The following is an 18,335-nucleotide window of genomic DNA, read 5'->3' as shown; positions in this document are numbered from 1 at the left end:
TCATACATCAGTGAGTGTGGAGAGCCACTAATGCCAGGAAAGCCTGAAATGACTAAGTTATCACATTTATGAAAAATTTTTGCAGAGTGAGGATTTCTTCAAAAATAATGCCATAAATAGTTTTCATTTATCAATTAATGTCATTCAAAGTCCAGTAAACATAAAGCTAAATCAATATTTGGTGGGTCCACCTTTGCCTTCAAAACAGCAACAATTATCCTAGGTACACCTGGACACAGTTTTTCATCATTGTTGGCAGATGGATGTTTCAAACTTCTTGGAGAATTCGCCACAGGTCTTCTATATATTTTGGCTGTCTCAATTGCTTCTGTCTCTTCATGTAATTCCAGACTGATTTGATGTTCAGTGGGGGGTCTGTGGGTGCCATGCCATCTGTTGCAGGGCTCCCTGTTCTTCTATTCTATTGTATTGGAATGTTTGGGAGTCTAAAATGTATTTTTCCTATTGACACACTAAAGCTGAAGATATAAATAACCATCTTAAGATAAATGTTTTTGCGAAACATCTTATGTGCTTAAGACTTTTGCACAGTACTGTATCAATTTAGTAATTTTTAATGACTCAATTAGTCATATAAAGCACATACAAGATTGACGAAAACACACTAGCTATTGTCTTTTTTGATAAACCATAAAGTAATATATATAGCAGCACTTAGGTGAATAAACCTATATATTTATTATAGTATATCATATGTAGTAATAAACTATGTAATGTTTGACCTCCAGACACCCACTGTAGAAAATCACAACTGTTTTTTAAAGCAATTAAAAAATATATAAATAGCGAAATGCAAAATCTCAAAACATTACAATTGAGACCATTTTCCCAAATATTACACAAATGCACCTTGCGGTCAACAATTTTTCAATGTAATTCACACAAACAGTGCTCATTCAGTAAATTGTCAAAAAATACAGTACTTTTAAAGGATTTTGAATGTCACAGGATGGCTCTGGGGTGAACATACTTAAATTTCAGCCTTCTAGCTTACTGGGAAAGCATTTATGAAGGTCAAAGCAACTATTTTAGGCCTCTTTTTAAATGCATATTTCAGTGTAATTTACAGGAGGGTTAATGATGTGTAGGAATATCCCAGGATCATTCAACTTTAGAGTGTGCCTGAGGGCTGCCTTGACATGAATAAATCCACATTTCAGCTTCCTAGCTTGCTGGGAGAGATTTATAAGAAAGTAAAAGCATGTGTGCTTGTGTACTAAATTATAAAAATAGTGAAATTTAGCAACCTTGATAACCCATTTTTCCCTTTGCACTAAAAAAAATGCATGATGCATAAACATCATTTCTATTACAGGTGATTTCCTAAAACATTTTCAAGGGGGAAAAGGAAATATATAATTAATATCAATGATTGGGTCTCTGGTGGTTAAGTCCAACTTATACCACTGTTTCTCTCCTGTCACTCTTCAGGGATCTGTTTAGTCTTGCTTGTGTGATTGGCACTGTAGTTCCCCAGTGCACAGGCACACATAATTAAGAATGAAGTCCTTAGAATGAGTGATGTTGATCCTACCTCTGTGTGTGTAAGACCCAAAGCTAATGCTCATGTAAATTAATGAGCTCTCCCTCTAATACAGCCAGCTAATGTATAGACTGGATGTACCAGCATGATCAAGACATTACTGAAGTGTAGTGGGGAGTGTTGTATGTTTGCAGGCTTTGCTTGGCTCGTGCAGGGCCATCTTATGGCAAACTACTGTTAGAAAGCTGCAATGTGGCAGCAATTTTGGGTTCTGCTTCACTGAAAAGCTGTTGCATGTTTCCTTTCTAAATCCCGGAACACTGGTGACTTTTGAGAGCTTTTTCTTTTGAAACTTTTCCCCTTTTTTCCCAGGTAAATTTCATGCCTAGTTGCCCCACAGGAATTGCCTTGAATTTGCTTGTTTGTGAACAGAGATTATGATTTTTTTTTTGGCCCGTAAGAAATGGGAGTTCATGGCTGGTGCGGCTACAGACTGAGGAAGCTGAGCAGTGTGCAACAGTAGGGCAATATGTTCTGCTTCAGTAGTTTAACAAAGCAAGAGATACTGTACATAGGGCATCTAGATGCACAAATGTAGTTTTTCCAGCAGGTTTCAAACCATTTCAGAGAGTCACCATTTCTTTTGTGTAATATAAATGTGAAGTGTGTAATATTTCCAATATAAAAATACTTTGTCCTATACTAAATAATAAAAATACTAAATATTTAGGTTGATTCCATGAAAATTGTAAACACTGTCATTGTGCGTCTGAATAGCCATACTTCTCTACTACAGTATGTAGTATGCCAATGGAGTAGTATGTCCGAATCCTCAGTATTCTCAACTCCGATTTCGCCGAGATGCAGGGGCATGATGTCACAAACATGTAGAGATAGACAAAGTAAGTGATAAACATTAACTTTATTAAGTAGTATTAATAAATGCGTTCGTTTCCACATTACATGATATTAAAGTTTGTTTATACGCCTGCAGAAACAGGTGTATAAAACAATCTCTTTTGAAAATCGTACACCTGAAGCACAAATGCTAGCAGCTGCAGCATTGTTTATCAGTTGGGTTGCTAGGAGACATCTCTAATGAGATTCAAACCCCTGCTAAGCGAATGGGAGCATTGCAGTTTTGAATATCGGGGAATGGAATGCATTTATGGTCGGAGATATCAAATAGGAATATCCCACATCCAACTTTAATGGAACGCTGCATAACCGTGTACCCTGACGAAACGAAATTTATTGCAAGCAACATTTAAATCGCAAATATTAGCTAGATTTTTTCAGGTATTATAGACCTCCTTGGTAGATTTATATGAAAATTTATGATTTTTGAATGTCATTTCACAAAACAGTCATGCTGCAGTTAAAATTAGGCTTGCTTGAGCATTAAGTGTCGTTTCAAGTTCTGGCTTTCGTGCGTGGACAGCTGTCACTGAGACCGGTGAGATATCTAAGGACACTTATTTCATTAATATATTTAAGGAAGTAGAAACATTTTTTGCATACTTTTCCATGAAAAAATCGCTTAGGCTACAGCACCTTTAACCCTCGTTCGACCTTCGGGACATTTTTGTCTTTTTCATTTTCATTTTTTCGATCATTTTGGCTGTGTTAATGCCAAAAGCATACATTTTGCAAAAGGTGTGTATTTTTGAGGGAATTTTGATATTTCAACCTCAGTTCCTATAATACATCTATAATACACTGTGTACACAAAATAGTTATACTCAGGACCTTCAGGACAAAAATGTCCCCATTGAAACCCATTAAAACAGCAATATTTGATCCCAGTGCCATTAAAGAATAAAATCATGAATTCTGTGATACTATGCTTTCATTCCGGAGCCCTGGCTTCAAAATTGAAATTTTTTATAATTTCCACCAGATGGTGCCATTTTCTCATGTTTAGCCTATGGAAAAAATACATGCTTTTTTCCTATTTTCTGTTTGCTGTAATATAAAGCATTGCAGGCCAGCTGAATAAATGATGCAGCTAAAATTGTTGATATGGATGTCAGAGTGTGTATTGTGTGTGTGTGTGTGTGTGTGTGTGTGAAAAACCACAGTGGCATTATGTAAACAAACTGGCATTTAAAGGGTTAAAATCCTGAAAATGAATGAATATTTGTTAGTTATGATCAGAACTGATGTTGGTTAAAAAAATCAAAGTCAGTGAAAGTGGAAAATAATATTAATATATAATATTTTTACGGCAGTTTTGTCCTCTAAGGACCTGAGTGTGTTTTTGTTTGTTTGTTTGTTTGTTTGTTTGTTTAAATCTGCCACTGCACAAAAAATAATAATGTATCAAAATCAATTATGTTGCTAATCTATGGGATCAAAATCCTGTCAAAAGTATTGCGGTCACGGATCCAAAAATAAAAAGCGTGAATGAAAATAATAAGCATGAATAAAAAATAATAAGCGCAAAAATAAATAAAAAGCGCAAATCAAAATAATTAGCACAGATCAAAAAATAACAAGCATGAATCAAAAATATATAAACACATTTAATATATGCTGCAAAAAAACAACAGAAAAATGAAAGCAAAGTCATAAGAATTGCAAACAAAATCATGTTTTCCTTGGTTAAATTACAGTTTCTTTGTACTCTCTGACAATTTTGTTCATATTTTAATTTTTTGTACGCTTATACTGTGTTTTTCTTTACTTTTGTTTCCAAGTTCTGCGCTTGGTTTTCCAAAACTAGTGAGTAGAGTTTCATGTAAATCAGGGGGCATTTTGCATCCCCATTGGTCCACTAGTTCTTGATCGACAGCTCCTCCTCTAGCCAATCATTCGAAGAGGGGAAGTGACGTCACTCCAATTCGACTCCGTCGGCTGCTGCTCAATCGCACGATGGTAGATGAAGATGGATAACCATCAGTTGGCAGGTAATTGAAAATAACTATATTATTTGTGATTGATAGATACGCTGCTTGTGTCTGTTTTGAGTATTTTCTGCCAGCTCTAGGAAACAATGTGTTGTCGGAGTAGCCCATTATCATAGTCCGTTAACGCATGTATCAAGTCAGCGGAATTTAGTTAGCAGAGTTTTTAGTTTAGGTATTATTTAAGACTTCCTTGGTTGCCTATCTAAAAAAAACATGGCTGGGTTGGTGTGGATGTTTGATGCATGTTTTTATTAGCTGTACCAGTGGAGTCACGAGTTCAGAACCCAAATTGATCCGCTTTTCCATGTTGGTGAATGTGCCGTTGTACTGATCCTACGTTGGCATCGTTGGTTTTTCCATGATACTGCAGCGAAATCAGAAACAAGTGACCAAACGTCCCCACGTCAATAAATAATGTAATGAAGTTGGTTTGACGTTGGATGTTCTTTATTCACGTTCGCAAATTTAGGGACCGTCTCTAAAGATACAGGCAACATTTTAGCATACATATCCAAAACATTTACAAACATTTCCATAACACTGAGTATACAAATTCAATAACATTTGAAGCAAATTTTAACAACATTTAAAAACATTTGACTCAATACACGTGTTAACAGACTATGATAATGGCCTACTCGGTCAACACATTGTTTCCTAGAGCTGGCAGAATATACTCAAAACAGACACAAGCAGCGTATCTATCAACCACAAATAATATAGTTATTTCAATTACCTGTGATTGTCCAGGACTTTCCAACTGACGGTTATCCATCTTCATCTACCATCGTGCGATTGAGCAGCAGCCATCAGAGTCACATTGAAGTGACGTCACCACCCCTCTTCGAATGATTGGCTAGAGGAGGAGCTGTCCATCGAGAACTAGTGGACCAATGGGGACACAAAACACCCCCTGATTTACATGAAACTCTACTCGCAAGTTCTGGAAACCAAGCGCAGAACTTGGAAACAAAAGCAAAGAAAAATGCAGTGTAAGCGTACAAAAAATTTAAATATGAGCAAAATTGTTAGGGAGCACAAAAAACAGTAATATAACCAAGGAAAACATGATTTTGTTTGCAATTCTTTTTTTTTTTTTTTTTTGCAGCATATTTTAAATGTGTTTATATATTTTTGATTCATGCTTTTTGTTTTTTGATCTGCACTTATTATTTTGATCTGTGCTTATTATTTTGATCAGTGCTTTTTATTTATTTTTGTGCTTATTTTTTTTATTTTTTTATCTGCGCTTATTTTTTGATTCATGCTTATTATTTTTGGATCCGTGACCACAATACTTTTGACGGGATTTTAATCCCATAGACTTTCCAGAAGAGGAAAAAAATAGAGAGTGATGGATTAAGATGGGAGAAGATGTCAAATTTACTGTCACTTTCTCAGCAGCTGTAATAGAAACCCCCTCGCAGCTGTGGCAATTCTTTTTTTTTTTTATAATTCCAGGGAAATATATCACAAAGCATAATGTTATAAATTTTCACTCAGTATTTAAAAAATGTGTAATATAAAAAAATTGTGAGAGTTACGCTGATAAATAAGGCGGAAACGTTTCATCACAGTCTGTGAAAAGGTCTATTGTTAAAATTAATTGTTATTTAATGTGTCTGTACACGATGAATATAAAGGGGGGAGACTTGTTAGTGTGTAATGTTTTGTTGAGATTTAGAAGACATTCTGTTATATTGTAGATTTGGGGGTTACCATTATGTTGAAGAGTGGAGCATGATCCTAGGTTGAGGACCAATAAAATCTGAGTATTCTATATATTGCTTTATCCATTGAGGAATTTTTGTGCTAAACATAGCAAAGTGACCAAGTTACACTCCGTAGTACTTCCCACCAGCATGCTTTTAGCATGCTAACATTTCTTATTGCTAGCTAGCATATCTCTAAAAGGGTTTAATTTGAGTTATTTTGACATGTTATATTTTGTTGGGTTTACTAAATTCAGTTAAGTTTTCTCTACTTGAAGTATTCAAGTTGAAACTACAGGGTAATTTTAATTTAATAAAATATGTGGAACCACTGTCCATGATCAAATTAAGTTCAGCCAAAGAGTTTTGAGAGTTTTTGAGTGAGCTTAGCATCAAAATCAATTATCATAATCAGTCAAAATTAATACTTATATGTTCTATTAATAAGAGGATAGATAGATAGATAGATAGATAGATAGATAGATAGATAGACAGACAACATGTAACTTTCGCATTTTCATAATAAAGTCGAATTGTATTTTTGGACTCCACAGTGGGAAATCTGTAATTATGAGAAGAGTAAACCTCTTTGTAGAGCCGAGGAGGGCGGGGCCAGGCTGGAATGAGACACACCCGGTCCCCAATTAGCCTGATGGGGCGCGCGAGGGATAAAGGCGGCCGGGGACGACAGTTCGGAAGAGAGAGAATTGCAGGCAGCTGAACTGTGTGTTTTTGGTTGTGTGTTTTGTTTAAATTGTTTATTAAATTATTATTTATATTATTAAGCCGGTTCTCGCCTCCTCCTTTCCACTGAACCCCCTTACACTCTTCTCCACATGGCCGTATTTACTTTCGTGTACATTGACAGATACTGTATATAGGATACGTATAGGAGACATCTTATTTTCCCCATATGCACAGTAGACTAAATAGATAATCATGCTCTGGAATTTTTCATGTGATCTTGAGCAGAAACAGCTGTAAAAACAATACATACACATAATAATACTATAATAATACTATACACATCCTGCCATTTTCCTTTAGATTTCACCCTCTAAGAGTCTTCAATATCTTCCTCTCTCTATCCTCTATCACTTACATTAAGATTTTCAAACTATGTGGCTATCTTGTTCAGATAAGCAAGTGTAACGGGAGCCAGCTGGTAATTAGCTGTGCAGTGTGTAAACCTCACTCTCCTGGCCTCAAGAGACGCACTAGCAAATAACACTAGAGGCTGTAGCCTTTAGCCTCCCACCTCCCATGCCGGAGATATGGTTCAAATCCCGCTCGGAGCAGGTCGAGCAGGACCGGTTACAGTGGTGCCGTGACCCGGATGGGAGTGAGGTGTAGGGGGATGAGTGTAACTCCCCTGGCCTCAAGAGGCACACTAGCTACTGACACTACAGGCTGTAGCCTTTAGCCTCCATGTTAGTGCACCCGCCTCCCATGCCGGGGAAACCAGTTCGAATCCCGCTCGGTGCAGGTCACAAGCACAGCTTTTAATTATTTATACATTTGTTTACACTGAAAAACAACAGACTGGCAGTGAGCCCTGCAATAATGAGGTGCAGACTGCTCAGGTCTACTCCCTGTAGAGCATACAGCTCAGCATTCACCTTTGGCAATGCCAGAGCTGATTTCCCTTTACCAATTTGATGGACCATAAACTGCTTTAAAAGCTTCCCTCGAGCCCTCCTGTGTCACGTTCTCTGTACTTTAACCTTGACATTATCGCATCTATTAATATTTTTGGAGCATGCGTCAACAAGTCTGTATGTGCATTATGGTAATAATTGTTACTGAATAAAAGGCTCAATAACTATTTAGTTATTAAAAAGTTTTACCTTTTAGGAAATTAATGGTACTTTTGATGTTTATTTTTTAAATGTTTAAAATCATGTACACATGAGATGAAGACTGCAGTCTTTTAAGTAACCCGGGACTTTAGAGGACCACGCCGTAATCGAAACTTCACTGCTGGGCGAAGTCATCAAATCCCTCGCCAGCATCCAGCAGACACAGCACCAAGCCCTCATCGAGTTACGCCTGGAGCAGGAACAGCGGTTCCAACTCTTGCTCCAGGCCCAAGTCGAGGACCAGCAGGTATTTCGGAGCCTGGTCGAGAGAAGGGGGCTGGCACTTCGACCCCCTGTCACCCTGATGAAGCTGGGGCTCAATGACTACCCGGAGGCCCATCTCGACTTATTTGAGAAGACCGAAGAGGTGTGGAAGTGGCCACCCGACCAATGGGTGGCCCGCTTGTTGCCGCTACTCTCCGGGGAGGCGCAGCTTGCGGCCCAACAACTTCCCACCACCAGCCTCCTTAACTAGCCGGATCTGAAGAAAACCATCCTGCAGCAGGTCGGTCGTAGTCTGGAAAAAAATGCCAGCAGTTCCGATCCCTGAGATTTGGGAGACACGGCCGCCCGTTTGCTTTCACCCAACAGCTCCGGGATGCTTGCCAGAAATGGTTGCTGGCTGAGGGGACCTGCGGCACCGTAGACATCATCGACCTGGTGGTACTGGAGCAGTTTCATCGCCCGGCTTCCTTGTGGGTGTCGTTGGAAGAGGCCGTCCAGCTGGCAGAGGATTTTTGGCCGAGCATTCACGGAGAAATTCGCAAGTGGTGTACGGCGTGCTGGAAATGTCAGTTGGTGAACCCACCGGCCACCCCAAAAGCACCCTTGCGCCCTCTGCCACTAATCGAGGTCCCCTTCGAAAGAATCGGCAAGGACCTCGTCGGGCCATTAGAACAGACTGCACGTGGGCATTGCTTTGTATTAGTTCTGGTGGACTATGCAACGCGATATTCAGAAGCAGTGCCCCTGCGCAACACCTCAGCATGTAGTGCTGTGGAGGCACTCTTCAGAATATTCTCCCGAGTGGGGATTCCAAAAGAAATCTTTACTGATCAAGGTACTATCTTTATGTCACTATCACTACGCGAACTGTATGAATTGTTAGGTATTAAATCGATTTGCACCAGTGTTTACCACCCACAAACAGATGGGTTGGTGGAACGATTTAATAAAACACGAGGATGCCAGGAATTGGGATAAGTGGCTCGATCCCCTGTTATTTGCAGTACAAGAGCCTCCACAGGGTTTTCCCCATTCGAGCTACTGTACGGGCATCGGCCGTGCGGCGTGCTCGACATCATATGGGAAGCTTGGGAAGAAGGACCTTCAAATAGTAAAAATGAAATCCAGTACGTTCTTGATTTTAGAGCAAAACTCCACACTTTGGGTCAATTAACACAGGAGAAGTTGCTCCATCTCAGGAACGGCAAAGCCGGCTGTATGACAGGGGCACTCGACTATGGGAATTCATACCGGGAGATAAAGTGCTTGTGTTACTGCCCACTTCAAGCTCTAAATTACTCACCAAGTGGCAAGGGCCCTTTGAGGTCACACGGCGAGTCGGAGTTTTACAACCTAGACGTAACATCTCTTTTTTCACAAGTCCTCTCTGTTTAGAGCACTTGCTATTCATTAGCCAAATATATATATATATATATATATATTTATGCCCTTCCTTTTAAGTATGGGCTCCCCATCATTTGCACAACTTTTATAATTTACCATAAAGTTGCAAGCACTTTCATTATAAATATACTCCCTTCCCGACTGGGTTCATAAGGAGTTAATTCATACTATATGACTATAGTTCATATATTCATTATGAGTGCTCTCCTCCTGACCATCAGGAGGATCACTCACTACGGCATGCTCATGTCGGTCGCCGTCCCACAAGACTGCGCCACCATGTTTCCTCTCTGGGAAGTTATGTCGTGTAGTGCGGCGTGATGGGATTATGTTCCCCATATGGGTAACTACACAATGTCAAGTGTACCGAGTCATAAGGGAACGTCTCGGTTCCCTGAGACGAAGGGAACGAGACATTGTGAACACTAGCCGCACTACAAGACTCAGAGTTCTTGTGGCATGACCTATGCGCTCCTTGTTCTCAGTCAGAAATTCTGAGGAAATGGTGTTTGTGCACCTGTTTTTATAGCGGACAGTTTTGCGCCAAAATAGGCGGGCTCAAACACTATAGCCAATATTACAATATTGCCGTTATTGTAGAGAGGTTTCAACTAAGCCGTGTATGAAGGCACTCCCATATGCGTAACTACGCAATGTCTCGTTCCCTTCGTCTCAGGGAACCGAGGTTACGTACGTAACCAAGACGTTATTCCTTAAAGCAGCTTCACTAGCTGTTTCACTAATTTCAGCTATGCATATCACACTAATGACAATAATCATATATATTAATCACCAATGTAGATTTTTACTCACATTTGCAGGTGCCAATTTTGGACCCTACAGTCCACTATTAAATCTAAGTTGACCAACTACAAATTGTAGAGAAGGCTACAAACTTAAATTCCTGGTCTAACACAGAAGCACACCGACTACAAATCTTGTAAAAGATCTTACCATTAAATAAGTTAACATTTGCATTTATGATATCATACACAGCAACATGTTAAACAAAAATCTTATCAGTAACTCGACACTCTCCGTTCCCGCCCGAAACTGATGAATCCTGTGATTCCCGCCTGGATGCTGACGCATGCGCACTTTGCGGTGCAGGGCTAATATTTTGGGGTATATTTTACTTTCTTTTTTATGTTGCAATTATTACTGTTTACAAATAGGTAGTGTAGATAGAATTTACCCAATATTATATATTTCACTTGCTGACTAATGTACTTAAGTAAAATGTAACTGATTTGCATGGGTTGTATTTATTACCCTCCAGAATATTTTTTACAGTGTGATACTACAGTAATGCTGTAGTAAAACCATGGTTAATTGTATCAAAACATTAGTTAATACCAAAAAGAAGAAAAAAACATGGTTACTACAGTCGTGGTTACTAGTCATGTTTAATACAATATTACTACAGTAAATTCATGGTATTTTTCATAAGGGAATCATTTATTAACGAGGATTAAAGATCATTATCAATGTTTTAACAACTCTGAATTTAAATAAACCTGTAAAAATTGTGAAACAAGCCCATTATAATACATGTCATGTCTAGATTTGTCATTACTTAGTGTAAATAACTTAAGATACTGTTTTTCTGTCATTACCTCAGGAAAACACTGCTCCCTCTTTGAACGAGCGCTATAACTGAAAGGGTGAGCCCTGTCTGTGACTGCTAGTGTAGTGTAAATCCTTCTGAATTTCTTGTCGCTGCAGAAACCCGGATCGCTGAATTGCAGGACTATGTTTAAAGTGAGTTCCGCTAAAGGGGACATCGGGTAATATGGGTCACGCATTACATTTCATACTGGGTTGCCCTTTAAATATCAGGAACCAATCAAAACAGAACAGTAATGAATAATTACCACAATGTCTACATCGTAATATTTTCATTCGCCTGACATCACCATAGTGGGCGTGGTCATGCGTCAACATAACCGGTAACAACAAGCGCGTGGTAAGTAATGCTCTATATAAAAGTCTCCACGAAAATATTATTCGAAAATAAAATATCGTTCGTTTTGTAATTATATTTCAAATTATGATGATTGGAGTGTCAGTTACAAATAAATGTTGCAAAATTGCTTTTAATTATGTGTAAGGTTATGTTTAAAGTACGACCCACTTGTCTTAGCTTAACATGCTAGATAAAATGGGACACTTGCTTTCAGTTGAAGTGGGACACTTCAGAGCTATTCTGATGAATTAGGATCATTCATTATTCTACTATGAGAAGTATGTCATGAATAATATTATTCGACCTGATATTTCATATGAACCTAATTGTAGCTGTGGTAGAGTAAACAGGCAATATGCAACCATTATGAAATTTAAGTTGTTATGACTGATACATCTTTAAAATATGTTATCAATATTGTTTAATTAACTTGAATCGTATAAAGATTGGATTTGAGCAATATATTGAAGCAAAAGAAATTAAACTTATTTCAAATATGTATAATGTGTGTCTCACTTTGCCATACATGTATTTTATTATTATTGAATAATAATTTAATATAAAGATTCAGCATTATTAATAAGTATTAAATCAGCAACGTTATTACATTAGGATACATATGGTAGCTGTGTCACCAGCCCCAGTGTGATGTAGCAACAACAACCAACCATGCAAGTGTGGCCTGTATGATTTGTTTTATGTATTGAAGTTTTGCATTAGTAAACTGTTGTGTGAAGATAATTCTGACTTTTTTTTAACTTTTCATAGAAAAAGGCACATAACCCAAAGCAGTCAGTAAAATTGCTAAGAAGACAGAAAGAGGACAGAGAGCAAAAAGGAAGAAAAGGTCTCAAGATGAATCAATGGACAGAGGATAGAATGTAGTTGCAATAGAAGCATATAAAGAGCAGGTTTGCAAGGACAGTGCCGAAGACGACCCTTCAGAGGCGAGTGAAACAGCTTGTTGAGGGATCTGGGCATGCATCTGGAAGAAAGATATTCATCCCTATTGAAGATGAAAGGGAGTTAGCCGTCCTTATCACCTCGCTCTCACAGAAAGGCTTCCCATTGAAGTAGACTGATGTTCAGTCTTTTGCTTTCGAGTTTACTAAGAAATGGCATCCGAGGGTTTTCTGAAGAAAAGCAAAAGGTAAACTATTACTGGTTCGAGGGCTTTATGAAGAGAAACCCAGGTCTGAAAATAATGAAACCAGATGCTTTATCCCCAACTTGTACATTAAAGATCAATGAGGAGGATCTGGGACCATAGTTCAGAACTTGTGAAACCTCCCTCAATGCTTTGGGAATTAAAGATTTGGAACTGACATATCAGGACTTCAAGGCTTCTCTTCTGACCAGTTTATTGGGGAAGCAGGGGAGCCCTGCTTTGAGACCACAGCTGAAGAGGAGGAAGAAACTTCCAGCACTGTGCTGGCAGCATTCAATGCCATTGGTACATATGCTCCTCCACTTATCATTTTTAAAGGAAACAATGTGAGAAGTGAGTGGTTGAATGGTTGTCCAGAAAATGTGTGCGTGAGAGCATCAGATAATGGCTGGATAACAGCAGAGATGCTCGTTGAGTGGGGGGAAATGTTTATTGCACAGCTCCCGAAGGAAGATGCCAGGCCCCACCTACTGCTGCTTGATGGTCAAAGTAGCCATGTCTTCAACCTTAACTTCCTCAGTCTTATGAAGGAAAACAGTGTGGAAGTTATATGCTATCCTGTATTGAAGCCAGCAAACAGAGCTCTCTTTTGGAGTCTAAAGCACAACTGGTGTTAGGTACGTCAAAAATGGATCAGCAATGTGCAGGGATAAAGTTGCCCAAAGCTCATTATCATTCTGTTTTCATGGAGGCATGGAAGAAGACTGCCACTGTGGAAAATGCCAAAGATGGGTTTAGTGCAACGGGAATGTTCCCAATAAATCCATTTGCTGTCTCCAATGAAGTGTTTACACCAAGTGCCACGATTGAACATGAACTTCCTCCTGCCACATATAGCATTGTTTCCCATTTGCAAAGTAACAACGGCCACTGAAGAAAATGCACATTCCAGCACTGAGAACAGCTCCGTTATTGGAGAGGCATCCTTCAAAGACTTTGTTGTCATGCCAAAAAGAGACAGGAACAGAAGACATTCAAGCATAGAAAACTTTCTTTGTGATGAAAATTCAAAACAAAAGAATAAAACAATTCTGAATAAAAGGACAACATGCTCCTACAAATGCAGGGGCTGCTTTAGTAAATATGGCTCTGATGATGATCCAAAAGCTTCTGAAGTGTGGATCAGATGCAGCAATTGTAAGGCCTGCTATCACGAGTCTTGTGCAGAGCAGGATGGGATATATGAATGGGTTTATGATTTGGATGACAATAATCAAGATTGCACTTGACGATGATTGAACATGGTTTAAGCCAACATTTGATTTAAACTAAGCAATTGAGTTCCCTGTGAAAAATATGCTACAGTGATTACTGCACATATACAAAAGACTATTATCCTCTTCCAACCAACCAACACATCCCATTTATTTCCTGTACAATATTCTCATTTTAAACACTTACATACTAGAATGTAAGAATACAGAATTTGTGAATTGAGTTTGTGTATTTCTGTTTCTGTTCTATTAAAGGGATAGTTCACCCAAAAATGACAATTATATCATTATTTACTCACCCTCATGCCATCCCAGATGTGTATGACTGTTCCTGTGCCTGTCAGTTCTGGTGCTCAGAGCTCTGAAGCGTCGGCCAGATGGCAACATTTCAGAAAGGTAGTGAGCAGGGTGAGTGGGGTCCAGAGTGATTTTTCCTTTTTCCTCACTCTGGAAGTGTATAGTTCTTGAAGGGAGGGCAGGGGTCGACCAATAATCCTCTCAGCAGTCCGAACTGTCCTTTGTAGTCTTCTGATATCTGATTTCGTAACTGAACCAAACCAGACAGTTATTGAAGTGCAGAGGACAGACTCAATGACTGCTGAGTAGAACTGTATCAGCAGCACCTGTGGCAGGTTGAACTTCCTAAACTGGTGAAGGAAGCACAACCTCTGCTGGGCCTTTTTCACAATGGAGTCAATGTGGGTCTCTCACTTCGGGTCCTGTGAGATGGTAGTGCCCAGGAACCTGAATTACTCCACTGCTGCCACGGTGCGTTTTAGATTGGTGAGGGGGGTCAATGTTGGGGTGTTCCTCCTAAAGTCCACAATCATCTCCACTGTTTTGAGTGTGTTCAGCTCAAGGCTGTTTTGACAATTTAAGTGGTATTTAAGATAGGTGTGGGTGAGAAGCAGATTAATATTAATCCTGTTTTTGTTTTTTTTGTTTTTTGTTTGTTTTTTTGTTTTTTTTTGTTTTTTTTTTACTATTAATCAGATTTATAGTAAGAAATGACTTAAATATTGATCTGTTTCTCACCCACACCTATCATATTTAATCATCTCTGTTTCAGTTTCTGTTCAATTAAATTGTGGCACTATTTAAGTAACTGTTTACATTTATTCTTTAAAAGAAATACTTGTAATTGCGAACTGTCAGTGCCTTGTCATGTCTCTGTTTTTAGACCACCATGCAGGCTTTTTGTTTTACATGTAATAATAAATGTTGATTTAAATTCTGATTTGATTACTGTGGAGTTTTATACGTAGGAACTGTTATTTTATTTTACATGTAAACGACTTTTATTTTGAAATTTTTATCGGAAGTTAGAGAAATGTTATCGTGATCACATCCGCCTTCACGTTGTTCGCTGTTGTCCTAGTAGCAGCAGCTCGAGGCTCACTAAGTTACAAAAACCGCGAAGAAAAGCAACAATGTAAGTAGGAACACTCCAGTCCAAAGACAGATAGGACATAATACACTTTTATTTGAACAAGCTATAATAAACTTGAGTTGTGGTTTGACCTACTTAATAACTAAAGGCTGGAGAATTTCGGTTTGGCCTTCTCGTGCATGTTTAGTCTTCCTGCAGCGCTTTGCCGTTTCTTTAGTTACTCTTTGTGCATATCTGGTATTTAACGTGAATGTTTTCTTGGACATATTCTCTCATATTTCAGAAATATTCGCCTAAATAAAATATTTCGACACATTTTAGGGGTTAATGTAAGTTAATTATCCTTGCGGGAGGAATGTCGTTATGTAGCTTCTTCTTTAACCATTTATTTAATTAAGTTGTTTATCGTTAGAAATTAATTACATGTTCATTGAACTTTATGGCATGTTCAGGCTAGTAAAGGAGCTTCGTGTAGAAAGGTTGTTGGACGCTTCTTCAATTTTTGTCAGTTCGCTCATTGCTGTCCCATATATTTTTTTTTCCTTTCCCTCATCTGTTCCGAAACTGAGGATAGTTCAGTGTTAATGCCACGTCTGCACAGCTGTTATTCTTTATGGTGTGCAGTTCATATTTCAATTCATATTTCTGTATGTAGAATAAGCCTTTGAAACTAAATGAAAAGTGACTGTTATATCATTATCTTAAGGGGGTCATGACGTGCCTTTTATATTATTTTGAGGTTCACTAAAAATAGTAGTTAAGGTTTTTTTTTTTTTTTTTTTTTGCACTTAAAACTGTCATATTTGTAAAACATGATCTCTTTCCACCCTCATTTTGTGCCCGGTTGCATAAAGCACCTTAAGTGAAATTTTCCCTTAAGATCACCCTAAAGTTTCCCTTTAATTTAATGGTGTTGCAGAAAACAACTTTTAAGTTTTACTTAAGGGTCTTTATAGGTAAAACGTCGTAATCCCCTACAATTTCCCTTAAATATAAATTTTTTACTAGTATTCCCTTAAGTGTTGCATGAAGCCCCTTAACTGCCATTTTCCTAAGTAAACTTTAAGGGTAATAAAACTTCACCTTAAGTTTTTGCTAAGAGTTACAAGGTTTCTAAAAAAGCAATGGCAAAGTTTCTAGAACCAGTTGAAGAGTACAGCATACCAATGTAAATTTTTCGCAATAGGGAGAGCAATTTAGACCATCTTAGCGATAATAAACGTGCAAGATTACTATGCCTTTCACCATTTTAGCGATTCCCCAATCTAATATCACATCCAGCACATCAAATTCACCTCATTACTCACTATCAAAGGTGTCTTCTTGAAGTGAACACTCACCGGCCATAAAAGCAGAATCCTCCACGAATTGCTCTGTATGATAAACTCGAGACATTTTATAAATTCACACAGAAAAAAATGTGTACACAAAAAAGTGTTTAAATCTATTAATTTTGACGATTGTACCTGAGAAACAAATGAAAATTGAAAAATATGTATGCAGTAATCTGGAGTAATCACAAACAACTGTAATTGGTGCATCCAGAAAGTTATAATATTGACGCGTCTGCCTGTTTTCTAAGAAATATTATTTTTAAACAATGCCATTTCAGTTTTCCAAAACAACAGCTTTTGAATGATTTGTTTCCTTAAGAATATATATTTTATTCAGCGTAGCTTATCAAGTGTGAAGCTGTTACACCTACTTTCATTTTTGGCCACCTTATATAGTCATTTCCATAACAGTGACCACTGTTACCACTAGCCATTAATGTGTGTACATTTTCACTTTTCTTTGGATGAAGATACAAGTTTTGTTCAGGTTGTTCAACTCGGTGCCCTCTTTCTTTGCGATCCCATGTATTTCACTTGTAGGCCGCGTATTGGATTGTCAGTTTTAGAAGACCTTTTAATACCAAATCAAGTTCAGTTATGCTCTAAGATTGGTTCCAAAAAGGATAGGCTCTACCTATTTACCTTAAATGTATTTCCATTAAATTTGTTTCTGTTCCTAATTGTCTTAGGGTGTGTTCACACTTGTAGTTCGTTTCTCTTGGTCCTCTTGGTCTGGACCAAAAAAGAAAATGATACGTAATGATATGTAGTCCTGGTTCGCTTAGCGTTCACACTGGCATTTTTAACACTGAATCTGTTATAAAACAAAAGGCATCAGGAAAAAGTCACAACCAGATTGGACAGCTTTTATGACGTATTTTTGCGACGGAACTTGCCGAACATACAAAACAATGCTGGCTGCTGGGCGATATGTGCTCGTTAGATTTATATATGTATATATGGTGGTATTTTTACAATCTGAGAACAAACGAAGAGCTAATAAAATGTGAGTCAATGGAGTCAAAACAGGGCCAGGAATTCCTCCGTTGCACACACAAACGAAGATATGCTGCAAGGACTGCTGACGGCGGTACCGACACCTGTACCAAACTGTAATGGGCAACATAGCTCCTATGATGAGAAGAACCAGGTATGCTTGAGGTCTGTATTAGGCAAATTACTTCCTGTTTTTGGTCTGTTTAGACGTCTTTGGTCCATGTTGCGTTCATATATCAATCGAACCGCACCAGAGTTAATTTGGAAGCGGACCGAGACCCACTATTCAGGTGGTTTCGGTCCGCTTGTTTGGTGTGCACCAAGGTTCGGATGGCAGCGTTCACACTTGTTCAAATGAACCGCACTAACAGAGCAATCGCACCAGAGTTTGTTTTAATCTAACCAAACCTGCCAAGTGTGAACACACACTTATTTGTAGTTTTTGGTCACACAGTACAACTTGATGTTTAAATTCTCTCCTGACAAAGAAAGTGCTGTGCAATCCCTGTCTTTACATCCACATTTAAGGATTTAAATTTGATTTTAATTCTTTTTCCTTCAAAGGTCAATTGTACTTTCCCAATAAATGGTGGTAATAACTCTTCTTGGTACTTGTAAATCTTCATTTTATGGTCTAATTGGTCGGTGTACCAA

At 38.3% G+C, this 18,335-nt stretch overlaps 2 protein-coding genes across 2 annotated transcripts in view; both read left to right on the top strand.

Moving 5' to 3' along the window:
- Window positions 1-14,860, top strand: part of LOC127413479 (uncharacterized) — a 35,539-nt gene extending 20,679 nt beyond the window's left edge. The window contains exon 3 of the mRNA XM_051650667.1: window positions 13,668-14,860. Within this exon, the coding sequence (XP_051506627.1) occupies window positions 13,668-13,976 (309 nt within the window). The 3' untranslated portion in view covers window positions 13,977-14,860. The remainder of the gene's footprint in view (window positions 1-13,667) is intronic.
- Window positions 14,861-15,375: 515 nt separating this feature from the next.
- The window catches only part of LOC127413473 (matrin-3-like), a 73,085-nt gene continuing 70,125 nt past the window's right edge, over window positions 15,376-18,335 (top strand). Inside the window, exon 1 of the mRNA XM_051650658.1 lies at window positions 15,376-15,393. The gene's annotated coding sequence lies outside the window, so the exon portion shown is untranslated. The remainder of the gene's footprint in view (window positions 15,394-18,335) is intronic.

This window comes from Myxocyprinus asiaticus, chromosome 22, assembly GCF_019703515.2.
Source record: "Myxocyprinus asiaticus isolate MX2 ecotype Aquarium Trade chromosome 22, UBuf_Myxa_2, whole genome shotgun sequence".
In the NCBI taxonomy this organism is placed as follows: Eukaryota; Metazoa; Chordata; class Actinopteri; order Cypriniformes; family Catostomidae; genus Myxocyprinus; species Myxocyprinus asiaticus.
The sequence above is the reverse complement of the archived record's forward strand: the minus strand, read 5'-3'. Positions and strand labels throughout refer to the sequence as shown.